Source organism: Heterocephalus glaber, unplaced genomic scaffold (assembly GCF_053883595.1).
Source record: "Heterocephalus glaber isolate CG9 unplaced genomic scaffold, H.glaber_assembly_v1.0 deba00001720, whole genome shotgun sequence".
NCBI lineage: Eukaryota > Metazoa > Chordata > Mammalia > Rodentia > Bathyergidae > Heterocephalus > Heterocephalus glaber.
In genome coordinates, this window is record NW_028258433.1 from 2,970,092 (window position 1) to 2,985,115 (window position 15,024).

The 15,024-nt window shown below is 37.6% G+C and overlaps 1 protein-coding gene across 1 annotated transcript in view; it reads left to right on the top strand.

Annotated features, from left to right (window-relative positions):
* Window positions 1–15,024, top strand: part of LOC101697015 (cilia- and flagella-associated protein 337-like) — a 120,593-nt gene that overhangs the window by 60,139 nt on the left and 45,430 nt on the right. The window contains 2 exon segments of the mRNA XM_087199478.1: window positions 945–1,179; window positions 3,617–3,722. Coding sequence (XP_087055604.1) covers window positions 945–1,179; window positions 3,617–3,722 — 341 coding nt within the window.

Sequence of the window (15,024 nt, forward strand, 5' to 3'; positions counted from 1 at the left end):
TCTCTGATTCTTGGGAAACAATTGAACTTGGAACTTGTGATAACAGGCAGAACAACACTCAAAACCAATTGTCCTTTAGCTATGAGTTGAAGTTGCAAACAGTGAGAAAGAGGACTCCATAGTGAGAAAGGACTCCTATTTGGGGACGGGTGGGAAGGGAAGCTGAAAATTACTCTTCAACTTTCTTCTATGGCCCTTTCACTCACCTTGGGCATGGCTGAGGTTGGTAATCTGGGTGAGCCAGATGGTAGAGACGGGAAAGGTCCTGAAGAAATGTACTGAGATTTTCCTTCATGGGTGATCTACCACTGAGACTCCTGTCTGAAACCTACAAGATGACCATTGATTGCTTCTATGTGATGCAACCACTTTTATTCTATTGATCAGCAGATTCATAACTCAGTAAGTTGTTTGGTGGAAAATATCCATTAAAATAATTGTAGGGCACAATGGTCTCGTAGGTGGATGGAACTGGTAAGTCAACTCAATGAGTCACAATGGAAGAGTTATATGGTCATGAGTTTGGTGCTCGGTTCCACAATTTTCTTGATCATAAGTTTCTTAACCTCTTTCTTAACTGTAATATGGAGGTCACCCAGTTTCTATTGGGTTCAAATAAGGTTGTAGGAGAGGATTTGGCGCTGGGTTGAGATTTAATATGTTAGTTTCTTCCAAACGAGATCACCTTCTTCTATTCCTCATGGTGATTACGTTACCTCTATTCCTCAGGTGATTATTCCTGGTCTTTTGTGGAAAAGGGGGAGGAAATAAAAATCTTGCTTTTTTATTCACATCATTTTTATTCTTTAGACTATCTATAGTTTAACACCTGAGAGAAGAAAAAATAGTCATTACTGAAAATGAACCTGGGACCTTTAAAAGTTATCAACATGTCAGGAAATTGACAGTGAAACTGTGTTTTGTTTTTCTGTGAATATTTTTAGGGTGCACTATGGGAACAACAAATGTCAAACAAAAGATGAAAGAGATAAGGAATGTTAGAAAAGCTGCCAAGATGAGAAAAGGCCAAGCATTGCCCCAAAGGGGAGCAGAATGTGATCAAACAGTGTTTCGCATCCATAAAGGAGTCAAGGCATTTTCATTCTGTAAGAGAAAGAATTTGCTGCTGACAGGTGGAATGGATAGAATAATTAGAGCCTGGAATCCTTATCTGCCTGGGTAAGTTGTCTTTATCCCACCAAGAATGTCATTGATGTGGTAAAGCATGTGAAAGCCGGACTGGTGATTCTCTGTTAGAATAATTTAGAACCTCTGTCTAAAAGTAATCTTCTGTTTGTGGCCTTGACAGACTCATTCCTTGGGGTGAATTACAATGCATTTAAAATGTAAATACCTTGCCAGGACAAAGAGGCAGTGTGGAGGCATCATTCGCCCACATCTCATGATTTTTGTTAATCTCATTACTATCATCCCAACAATGAACCTTGATCAGCTACAAAGTGTAATTCAGGATTTTGATGTGTAATCATTGCACTTTTCAGTCCAAGTTGCTCAGATGGCCCCAAGTATGCACTCAGTTCTCCACGGGGGTTGTTTAGCCCCATCAAAATTAATGACTCTACCATCCCTAAGGTATAGCATAATTGGCATAAAAGGGAAGGGGTAACTGACTTAAGGAACCAGGGATTGCTCTATAAAGTCTGGACGTGGGGCTGCAGGGTAGCAAGCAGCATAACATTGAAGGTTCATTTCCCTCTTCCCTCCTCCCCTCCTCTGACTCTTCAGAGTCAGGCATGTATCCTTCATGGTAGACCCTACTGAGCAAGTGCTCAAGGAGCACTTCCTTGACAATAACAGTAACTACCATTCTATCTAGCACCTACTTTGTTCCAGGTACTGTGCAACATGTATATATATCATCTCTGATCTTCACATCAAGCCCTACTGACAAATGCAGAAACAGGAGCTCAGAAAAGTTTAACAACTTCTTGGAAGTGATAACAGTCAGGCTTCAAAGGCAGGTTTGCCATTTCCACTGAGAAGTGTTGGAGATGGAAGGAAAATAGAAAATGAGGAGTTGATTTTCCTGTGTTGATAATGGGGATTCAGGGATGAATACAAGTCACATAGGAAATGCTAAGGTTCCTGGCTAAGCTGCTCTTCCAAGCATCCACAGGGCCCACAAGGTTACCTTGTGCCCCTCAGTAGTTGTGTTCATCAACCTTCTGTTGCCATGACAAGTACCTGAGAAAAACAACTCAAAGGGGAAAAGGTTTATTTTGGCTGGTGGTCTCAGTCTATGACCAGCCAACTCAATTGCTTTAGGCCAGTGGTGAGCATAAACATCACGTAGCAGAGCATAGCGCAGAAAAGTTGCTCACCTCGTTGCATCCAGGAAGCAGAAAGGGCAAGTGAGCCAGAGCTAAAGAGAAGAGACAAGGACAAGGCATAGTCTACAAGGTCATGGCCCCTGACCCACTCCCCTAAATGAAGCCCCACCTTCTAAACCCCATGACCTCTCATTAATACTATCAAATTAGGTGGATAAATCCATGGATTTATAAATCAATGAAGTTAGATCCTTTATGATCCACTCACCTTCCAAAAGCCCACCAGCAACCAAACCTTCAACAAAATGAGGCTTTATCCCCCCTAATATTGGGGTTGAACCAAGGGTTAATGTAATGTACAGGGTCTTTTTTATTTTTATTTTGAGACAGAGTCTCACTAGGTCACTGAGTTGTCCAGGCTGGGCTTGAACTTGCAATTCTCCTTAGCTCAGCCTTCCAGAGTACTGGTATTACAGACATGTGCTACCATACCTGATTCACAATGGGCCTATTGGGGAACATTTTAGATAAGAATCAGGCAGTGGTGCAGGTGGTCACTGAGACTGTGCAGTGCAGCAGGTAAGCACACTGGGTCTGGTCATTCCCCTGTCACTTTTGAGCCAGGTGAATATGACCAAGTACTGAAACCTCAGTTTTCCTGTTTCTAATGGTGATCTCAAGGGGACCCACCTCCTAGAGTAGTAATGAAGATTAAAAATGAAATAATCCACATATAAAACTCAGTACAGTATCAGATACATAATAAGTAAAAAATAAAAATCATTTACTACCCACTTCTATCATGTTAGACTCCCATTTGTCTAGTAGTTGAAAACAACTTACTTAATTATAAAAAGACTGTGTTCTCTCCCTTAACCTCAGCCCTGCCTCTCTATTCCTTCCCTCTTCACCCTTCCATTGCACCAGCCCTAAGACCTTGCAAAGGTACTGTGATCCCTCAGAATTCCTTAACTTATATTACAAAGCCCTTCACTGCAATCTGCATAAAGTGACAACCTGCCATGGAATACATTCCCACCCCACCCTGGGGTCTTCCTTGCATATTCCTTTTATATTGCTATTGTTAACAGTTGGGAAAACAAAGCCCAAAGCTTCCTCTCACCCAGAGTTCTGTTGCTATAACTGGGTATTATTTACTTCAGTCCTTTTGTCACACATGATATATACTTGTGTAATTTCAGAAGGAAACAGCACCTTCCTCCAGGCAGAATAGAACTGTCAAATCTGGGCCAAGTTTATTTTTGCATTTTTATTTCAAAATAGACAGAACTGCTTTGTGTTCATCTGTTCTTTTTTCATTTTAGAAAACCAACAGGTATGCTGAGAAGCCACACAGCTCCAGTGATCTACATCCACACAGTTTCTGAGAATAACGAAATATTTTCCGCGTCCACTGACAACACCATTAAGGTCTTTCCCTTTTATGTTTGATACTTGCAACCTCTAATCCAGTTTCAGACAGAGAAGATATTCCCTTCATGTTTGACAGCATGTGGGGCCTCTCATCTGGGTAGATGTTCACAAGGTATTTACATGTATCCCTTTGCTCCAGATAGGGTGTGAGCAGGCAATTGAATATTAAGAAGTTTTCTGTGCCTGGCATTATGTGTAAGATTAAGTAGATCTTCCAGCATTTAAGCCCCTGCTTACACACTGTCCAAATATTCCCTGTCCCAAATACTCTCTGTTTTGGGAGGATGGAGAAGGGAACCGGAGGACAGAATGTGAACCCCCAGGAGGCAGCAGTCCCTTGCCATCAGTGGTTATCTCTACCTTTGCAATACACACAAAACAAATGGGTCCTTTCCAAAATGTCACCTGTAGGACTTAGAATTTGAACATTTCTGACCCTGGTAGAAGTAGTAACATCACTGTTTCAATTTGTTTGCCTTCACATCTCTCTTTATGCCAAAGGTCCTATTTGTCTCAAATTTGGTTATCCTATGACCTTCACAATCCACTGCTTCTTATACAAAAAGAGGTCATATATTTTTTTCATCTGTCATTTCACTTTACTTGCTTTTTCAGTAAGTATGACAAGTTTTCACCTCTTTCACCATTTACAATTTACCTTCTCTACTAGACTGTCCTGAGGCCAGAGGGAGGGAATTAGGGGTGAATCAGTGGGATGTGGGAACCTTAAGAAGGAGACCATTGTCACTGCTTTGTATTAATATGTAAACTTGCTCCTGACCACTCACAGCATAAATGATTGATAGATGCTGTAGGTTGAACTCTGTACCTTCCCTAAATTTTATTTGTTGAAATCTTAACCCTCAGGGTTCAGAATGTAACTATATTTAGATACAGGCCCTTTAAAAAAGGAATGAGTTCTGTTAAATGAGGTCATTATGGTGGACCCTAATCCACTATGGTTTGAACCCTTCCAAAGAGGAGATTAAGAAAATCACAGATTTAGGAGTGACCATCATAGCAAGAAGACAAACATATTGCCTTCTGCAAGCCAAGGAGAAAGAGGCTTCATAGGTGTTCTGCTCACGTCTTGATCTTGGGCTTCTAACCTCTAGAACTGTGAGAAACTAAATTTCTGTTAGTTAAAAACTAACTAAATTTCTGTTGTTATGGCAACCCTAGGAAACTAATAAAACACATTTACCTATTCTGTGATCATAGGAGCAGGCCTCATTCATTTATTCAACAAACTGATGGAGTGCCTATCATGTGCCAAGTAGTGTCCTGGGTATAGGAGATATAGTGAAGAAATAGTCAAAATTTCCTGCTTTCATGGAGGTTATACTCTGAAGTTGGGAGGAAGGCATGCAGAAAATTAAATAAATAAATATATAAATAAATAAATGAAATAGTAAATATATTAGCTGGTGACAAGTACAATGGAGAACAAACACCAAGATAGGCAGGGAGAGCTAGGAAAATTTTGTTTCTATTTCCTATGCATTGGTTAGGAATGACTACACTAAGTTGACATTTAAGAAAAGGCCTAGAAGGAATGAGGTGGCAAGCCATGCCTACACCTGCCAAAAAAAAAAGCATACTACAGGCACAGAAAATGACCAGTGCAAAGGCCCTGAGCAGAGGACCAGGTAAAAGATGAGATGGGAATAGAAATGGGATAAAATGAGGGAAATGGGTTGTGGAAGATCACCTAGCCTGTGTAAGGACTTTGGCTTGTTGTCATTTCATTTCATTTCTTGGAGATGTGAGACATAGGAGAGACATAATATAACCTCCATTTTAGCAGGGATTTCATGCTGCTGTGCTGCTAATGGAGCCCAGGGCGGTCAGAGCTGAAGCAGGGAGATAGCCTGAGTGAGAGATGCTGCTGCTCTGCACAGGGTGGCCACAGTGGGGCTGGAGACAAGTGATGTGGATGTGAATCCCAGATCAACAATCTTTATTCATAACTCCAAACTTTAAAAAGCCCTGATGACTAGGTTTCTTTCACTAAGATTGAGCCATATTCATTTGGCAGAGGAACACAAGCTGAACTGACTTGGTTTAACAGTCTTTATCCCATTTCTAATGATTATTCATGTGCTTGGTTATAGAAATATAAATGTGTCTGATTCTGGGGAGCTGCCACAGAATCCATTGTGGGTGGTTATGTCTTCATGACCTTTAAAAATTGAAAACCATCTGAATTCCAAAACATACTGAAAGTAAAGGCAAGAGGATTTGGTGATGTTTTAGAGAAGTTTCTCAAAGGAAGAGACAAAACACAAAAGCTTGGCATAATGGACTATATGAGATGCATCTAAGGCACAGCTTAGGTAGAAATTTTAGGCATAAATAAAAAAGATATTAAATCAACAGCATTACTTTCCACATAAAGATAGCTGAAAAAGAAGACCAAACTATACCAAGCAAATCCAGGAAGTAAATAATAAAGACAAGAGTGAAAATTAATGATATAGAGAATAGGAAAACAATGGAGAAAATCAACAGGCCCAAAAGTTAGTTCTTTAAAAATAGCAACAAAATTGATAGAGCTTTACCTACACTTATCAATAAAAGAAAGGACAAGATTCAAATCTAAAATAAAAAATGAATTGCTTCTCGGCCTTTTGGCTAAGATCAAGTATAAAATCAAAAATGAAACAGGGAACAGATTCCACCGCTCCCAGGGCAGAGGACATGAGCCAATCCCAGCACCCAGGAGGAGGCTCCCAGGCTGCCATTCCACCGCTCCTAGGGCAGAGGAGGTGAGCTGCACCAGTGCCAGCAGCACTCCTCCTCCACCATGGAAGTGAGAAGACACATAAACAAGCCTCAAAACCAGACTTCCAGATCACATACAACAACCCCAAAGGGAAATGAGATGGAACAATCTGATACTCAATCACCTAGACTACCTGACCCGGCAACAAAAGAAGATCTGGAAAAAATGAAATCAGAAATAATTTCTCAGATAACAGCAGAGATTGTGCCCATAGTGCAAGACATGATTAAAAAATCTAGAGAGGACACAGATTAAAACATAGATGAGCTGAGGAACATGATAGAATCTCAACATAGGAAACAAATAGAATCCATAAAACAGATACAAACAGATTTCCAGAAGATTAAAAACTCCACTGAAAGTCTATACAGAAGAATGAACCAATGTGAGGACAGGATTTCAGATATAGAAGAAAAGATTGCAATTAGTGACCAGGAAAAGAAAAATTGCTTTAAAATTGTAAGGGACCACAAGAAATCAATCCAGCAGCTGCTAAATAATCCAAAGAAGAAAAACATAAGACTGACTGGATTCAATGAAGAAACAGGAGAGAGTGCAGATGACATAAAAAAAACTGTTCACTGAAGTGATACCAGAAAACTTCCAAAGCAGGGGAAAAGAACTTGACATAAAGATAAGGGAGGCATATAGGACACCAACCAGCCTTAATCAAAAAAAATCTACCCATAGGCATGTAATAGTTAGGATTCCAGAAACCCAGCAGAAGAACAAAATTCTACAAGCAGTTAGAAAAAAGAAACAAATCACATACAAAGGAAAGCCCATAGGAATCACAGCAGACTTCTCAATGAAAACCCTCAAGGCAAGAAGACCTTGGAGTGATATATTTCAAGCCATAAACAAAAATAGCCTTGAACCTAGATTAATATACCCTGCAAAACTATCTTTCAAAATTGATGGTGAAATAAGATACTTTCATAACAAAGAGCAACTTAGGAACTTCATGAATACCAAACCAGAACTCCAAAAAATTTTAGACTGTATCCTAGTCAAAGATGAAGATCACAACCCCAGGAAGCCCAGCAGAATGAAACCATTGGGCAGAACAAGAAATTAAATGCAAAGGAGGAGAATCCAACAAAAAGAAAAGGTCATGACAATGATAAGTTACTATGTATCAGTTATAACTATCAATGTTAATGGTGTCAATTCACCAATCAAAAGAAATAGACTGGCAGAATGGGTCAAGAAGTAAGATCCAACTATATGCTGCATATAAGAAACATACTTAATTCAAAAAGAAATTCATAGACTAAAAGGCAAAGGGTGGAAAACAATACTCCATGCGACAGGAACCCAAAAAAAAGCAGGAATAGCTATGCTCTTTGCAGATCAAGTGGATTTCAAACCAACACTGATTAAGAGAGACAAAGAAGGACACTATATCCCTGTAAAGGGAACAATCCAAGAGGAAGAGATGACAATCATAAACATATATGCACCAAACACTAGTGTGCCAAACTATATAAAACAAATACTAATGGTCATAAAAAATCAAATAAGCACTAATACAATAGCAGTGGGGGACCTCAACACCCCACTGTCACAAATAGATAGATCAACTAGACAAAAAATAAGCAACAAAATACTAGAACTCAATCAAACTCTTGAACAAATGAACTTAACTGATGTTTACAGAGTGTTCCACCCCACAAAAGCAGAATGCACATTCTTTTCAACTTCACACAGGTCCTTCTCAAAAATAGACCTCATACTCACTCATAGAACATGTTTAAGTAAATGCAAAGGAATTGAAGTTATCCCCTGTATATTATGAGAACATAAAGTGATGAAATTGGAGATCAATAGATCAAACTGCAAGAATTTTATAAATACATGGAAATTGAGGAACACATGTCTGAATAACCAATGGGTCACAGAGGAAATTAAAGAAGAAACCAGACAGTTCCTACAATTAAATAACAATGACAACACAACATATCAGAATCTATGGGACACAATGAAAGCAGACTTATGAGGGAAATTCATAGCAGTGAATACTCACATTAGAAAAACAGAGAGAGCCCAATTAAACAACCGGATGCTGAACCTCAAGCTTCTAGCAAAAGAAGAGCAGGATAAACCAAAAGCTCATACAAGGGAGGAAATTATAAAGATCAGAGCAGAAATCAATACAATGGAGACCAAGAGAATGATACAAAAAAAAAATCAATGAAGCCAAGAGTTGGTTCTTTGAAAGAAAAATCAAAATTGACAACCCCTTAACCAAACATATCAGAAAAAGAAAGAAAAGGCCCAGGGGGGAAGGGGAAAGGAAAGAATGGAAAGGAAAAATTATGAGAAAAGAAAAAAAAAGGAAATGAAGTATGTAAATAAGAAAGTGTTTAGGGGTGAAGGGCACACAGGTAATGGGGAAAAATAAGAACCAAGATACATCATGTACAGGTACAAGCACCCAAAGATAAATGTAAATGTATTGTATACCTAAAATGCACCAGTAAAAGAATTTAAGAAAAAAAAAAAGAAAAGAAATGAAGAGGATGAATGGACCCAACAGAAATCCAGAGGATCATGAATAGCTATTTCAAGAATGTATACACCAATAAGATGGAAAACACTGAAGAAATGGACAGATTCCTTGATACATATGAATTACCAAAGTTGAATGAAGACCTACAAATTCTAAAAAACTCAATATCAATCAATGAAACTGAAAACGTAATTAAAAACTTACCAACTAGAAAATCCCAGGTCCTGATGGCTTCACTGCTGAATTCTACAAGAAATTTAGAGAGGAACTACTGCCACAACTGTTTAAAATCTTCAATGAAATTGAAAGAGAAGCAATACTCCCAAATTCATTCCTGGAAGCAAGCATCACCTTGATCCCCAAAGCAGAGAAAGACCCAACCGAAAAGGAGAACTATAGCCCAATCTCACTAATGAACATAGAGGCAAAAGTCTGTAATAAGATAATGGCAAACAGAATGCAGAAGATCATCAAGAAGATCATACACCCTGATCAAGTGGGATTCATCCCAGGGATGCAAGGATGGGTCAACATATGCAAATCAATCAATGTAATACACTACATCAATAGAGCCACGGACAAAAAGCATATGATCATCTCAATAGATGCAGAAAAAGCATGTGACAAAATCCAACATGCATTTATGATAAAAACCCTACAAAAAATTGGAATAGACGATTTCTATCTCAATCTGATAAAACCCATCTATGAAAAAACAGCAGCCAATATCATACTAAATGGTCAGAACCTGAAATCCTTCACACTAAAGTCAGGAACAAAACAAGGATGTCCACTCTCACCACTCCTGTTCAATATAGTTCTGGAAACATTAGCCAAGGCAATTAGACAAGAGAAAGAGATAAAAGGAATAAAGATAGGAAATTAACTGCTGCGCAAGTGCAAGGACCTGTGTTAGATCCCCGGTACCTAAATAAATAAATTAATTAATTAATTAAAAGGAAATGAAGTAGTCATATTGTCATTATTTGCGAATGACATGATACTCCGTATAGAGGACCCCAAAAACTGCACCAAAAGTCTTCTAGACTCCATAACCAAACTCACTAAAGTAGCTGGATACAAGGTCAACACACAAAAATCCATAGCTTTCCTCTACACAAACAACAGACTCACTGGGACAGAAATAGGGCAAATAATTCCTTTCACAATAGCATCCAAAAATACTGAAATACCTAGGACTCAACCTAACAAAAGAAATCAAAGACCTCTTCTCTGAAAACTATGGCACTCTGAATAGAGACCGGTGCAACCACTGTGGAAATCAGTATGGAGATACCTCAAAGAACTAGGACTGGAAGTCCCATTTGACCCTCCTATTCCCCTCCTGGGGATCTTCCCCCAAAGAATTAAAAGAATCATATCACAGTGATATATGTGCACCCATGTTCATAGCAACACAATTTGTAATAGCTAAAGCTAGGAAACAGCCCAAATGCCCATCAACTGGAGACTGGATAAAGAAAATGTGGTGTTTTTTTTTTAATAAAATGGAATACTACTCAGCCATAAAAAATGAGAAATTAGAGACATTTATAGCTAAGTGGATGCACATTGAGGTGATACTCTTAAGTGACATAAATAGGACACACATCCATAAATACTGAATAGTTTCTCTAGTGTGAGAAATTGAAAGTATAAATAAGGTCTAAAAGGTATAATAGATAATGTGAAAAAGGAGGAAAAGGGGCAAAGGGGAAGGGGAAGGGGAAGGGGAATTGGGAGGGGTAGGGGAAAGGAAAGAAGAGAATGGAATTAATATGAGGAAATGAAGAAATGGAAACAAAGTCTTTGTAAATAAGGGGGGACAGAGGGGTTGAAGGGAGGGCCCGGGAATGGGAAAAAATAAAAACCAAGAGAGATTATGTAAAGGTGCTAATTTCCAATGATGAATGTCATTATATTGTATACCTAAAATGTACCAATAAATTAATTTTAAAAAAAACAAAATATGGTATTTATGCACACTGGCATACTAGTCTGCCATGAAGAAGGATAAATTTGAGTCATTTGTAGGAAAATGAGTGCACCTTGAGACCATAATGTTAAGCGATGTAAATCAGACACATGAGCTTGAATATTACATAGTTTGTCTTATATAAGAAACTCAATATATAAATAAAGAGCAAAATAAAAGACAGGCAGTAGGGAAAAAAAGTTATTGTAATCCAGCACCATCAATGCATTTAAAAGTGTACCTTGAATTAGTATAAGCATCTTATGTATTTTATATTTTTGGCCTGTTAGTCTGGATGTTCATCTGTGTTTATGATAATTAACTTGATAAATACTTATAGAATTAATAAATTAATCTGACATTGAAAAAACCCCTTTTCTTAAGAAACAGGTGGAAGGGAAAGAGAAAATAGAAGAATTGAGATGTGTTACATACATATAATTCAATGAATGTAATCATTATGTACTGGAAAAATGTACTAGTAAAAATTTTTAAAAGCTTCTAAAAAAGATCTTAAAAAGAAAAAAATCTATTTCTGTAAGCAAGTAAAGTTATTAATAAAAAAATTGCTGTGTATGGTGGGAAGGTAAGGCAGGAGGATCACAAGTTAGAGAGCAGCATGAGCCACTTAGTGACTTAGTGAGATGCTGTCTCAAAATTTAAAAAAATAAAATAAAGGATTAGGGATATAGCTTAGTGCAAAGGCCCTGGGTTTAATCTCCAGTGCTGAAAAAAGAAAAAGTCACACAAAGAAAAGCTAGACACAGACATCATCATGGGTGAATTCTATCAAAAACTTAAAGAATTAGGAAGCTCCCCTGCTGTCATCCCAAGCTCCTAGGGCAGGGAAGCTGAGCCTGTCCCAGCACCTGGAAGGAAGCTCCCCCTCCACCATCCCAAGCAACTAGGGCAGAGAAGGTGAGGCACGTGGGCGCCAGAAGCACTCCCCACCACGGAAATGAGAAGACATGTAAACAAGCCTCAAAAACAGACTTTTGGATCACCTACAGCAACCTTAAAGGGAAACGACATGAAACAATCTGATACTCAACCAACTGGACTCTCTGAACTGGCAACAAAAGAGGATCTGGGAAAAATGACATCAGAAATAATTACTCAGATAACAGCAAAGATTGTGTTCATGGTGCAAGACATGATTAATAAATCTAGAGAGTACATAGATAAAAAAATAGAGCATCTGAGGAATATGATGAAATCCCAACATAGGAAACAAATGGAATCCATAAAACAGATGCAAACAGATTTCCAGGAGATTAAAAACTCCATCGAAAGTCTGCACAGCAGAATGAACCAGTGTGAGGATAGAATTTCAGATATAGAAGAAAAGATTTCAATTAGTGACCAGGAAAAGAAAAATCGCTTTAAAATTGTAAAGGAACAGGAGAAATCAATCCAGCAGCTGCTAGATGATGCAAAGAAGAATAACATAAGACTGATTGGAGTCAATGAAGAAAGAGGAGAGAGTGCAGATGACATAAAAAAACTGTTCACTGAAGTGATAGCAGAAAACTTCCCAAGCAGGGGAAAAGAACTTGACATACAGATAAGTGAGGCATATAGGACTCCAACTAGCCTTGATCAAAAAAAAAATCTACACATAGGCATATAATAGTTAGGATTCCAGAAATCCAACAGAAGAACAGAATTCTACAAGCAGTGAGAGAAAAGAAACAGATCACATGCAAAGGAAAGCCCATCAGAATCACAGCAGACTTCTCAATGCAAACCCTCAAGGCAAGAAGATCTTGGAGTGATGTATTTCAAGCTCTAAAGGAAAACAGCCTCCAACCCAGATTGATGTACCCTGCAAAACTATCTTTCAAAATTGATAGAGAAATAAGATACTTTCATGATAAAGAGCACCTCAGGAACTTCATGAATATCAAACTGGCACTCCAAAAAGTTTTAGGCAATACTCTAGGAAAAGACAATGAGGATCACAACCCCAGGAAACCCAGCAGAATGAATCCATTGGGCGTGACAAATTAAATGCAAAGGGGGAGAATCCAACAAAAAGAAAAAGTCATGACAAGGCTTTTAAAACTTTGAACTTCATCTCCCTAATGAGTGTATAATTCAATCTTGTTATTGTACTGATTAGTATTTTTCTGATTCTAGAGTTGCACACCTTTCCTTGTGCTATACTGGCTATTTATCATCTTATGTCTAATTTTTAATTGGGTTGTCTATTAATGAGCTCTAAGAATTCTTTATATATTCTGGTCATAGGTTATATGCATTGTAAATGTGGTCTGTTTAAGGACTACTTTTCATTTTAATGACGTCATTTAAAGTTCTAAATTTTGATGGCATCTCATTTATCAATTTGTTTTCTTTTATACATCATGTTTTTTTGTATCTTAGGTACTTCTTGCCTACCCTAAATTCATAAACATTTTCCCTTCTAATTTCTTCTTAAAGTTTTATACTTTTAGGCTTTCATATTTAGGTTCATAGATCCCTTCAAGTTATTTTCATGTATGAAAATAAAGGATTGAGGATAATTTTTTATAGACGGATACCAGGTATTCTAGTGCCATTTGCTAAAAACACTTTCTCTTCCTGGGCTCTTGAATTGAATTTATATTCTATAAAATGCTAATGTTAAATAATCTTTCAAAACTCAGCGGACCATATATGTGTGGTCCTATTTCTAGATTCTCTGTTTTATTCCAATGATCTATGTGTCTTTCCTTACACCAACACTGCCTTGATGACTGTAGCTTTAGAAGAAGTCTTAAAATTAGGTACTAAATGTCTTCCAACACTGTTTTTGTTTTTTTGGTTTTTTGGGGTTTTGTTTGTTTGTTTGTTTTTTACTTTTCTAGGTCCTTTGTACTCCTGCATAATGTTTAAATTTCAATATCCAATTCTTCATTTATAACAAGTATACACAGACCTGAATTTTTATATGTACCTTGTGTTTTCTAATCCTGCTAAATTCAAATACAAGTTCTAGGGGCTCCTAGAGATTTCTTAGTATTTTCTCTGTAGATGATCATTTCATCTACATATAAAGATTTTGCTTCTACCTTGCCAATCCTATCCTAATTGTGTCATTTTATTGCCAGACTATTTTGGTGGGGACTAGGTTTCAAAGTTTAATGGACAGATAAAGAGTAAGCATACCTGCCCTTGTTCTCCACCTTAAGGAGAAAGCATTGTATCTTCTCCATCCATATAAGGCATTCTAGCTGGAAGTATGGAGTACATGTCTTTGATCTATTGAGAAGGTTCTGTTCTACTTCTTGTCTCCTGATAGCTTTTACCATGAACAGCTGTAGAATTTAGTCCATTACTTTTTCTCCAACTAGTGACAGGATCATATGGCTTTTTCCTTTCCTCTGTTAAAATGGTGACTTTTGGGGGCGGATCTTCCAATGCTGAACAAACACTGCCATCTCTATAACAAAACCACTTTCTACATCCTGCCAGATTTGACTTCTAAGAGTTTGTTTTGTTAAACAAATTTCTATCTCTGTTCATACTTTTTTCTTCTATTATCTTTATCCAGTTTTAGGATTAGCACAATGTTGAGTTCCTAAAATGAGGGGAGAAGTGTTCCTTCTTTTTTCTGCTTTAATTGTTTGATATAATTTATCAGTTAAAATGTATATGAGCCTGCTGTTGTCATATAGGTAGGTTTTCAAGCTAGGAATATACTTTCTTTAACAGGTGCTATTCAAATTTTATATCCCCTCCAGAGTTAGTTTCATTAATTTGTCTTCCAAGGTACTTCTTAGAAGTTGTCAAATTTATTTCAAAAAAAAATTTTATAATATGCTTTCTATATCCTTTTAAATTCTTTAAAATCTGTGGTAATGTCTCCTACATCTTGATATTGTAATTTAAAAATGTATAATTGATATTGTGTAACAGGAAGAAAAGGTCTAAAGGAGCAGGGGAAGTGGGAGGGTAGGGGAAAGGGAAAAGAAAAAATATGAGAAAAGGAAAAAAATGGAAACAAACTCTTTGCAAATAGGTAAGGGTGGAAGGGGTGAAGGGA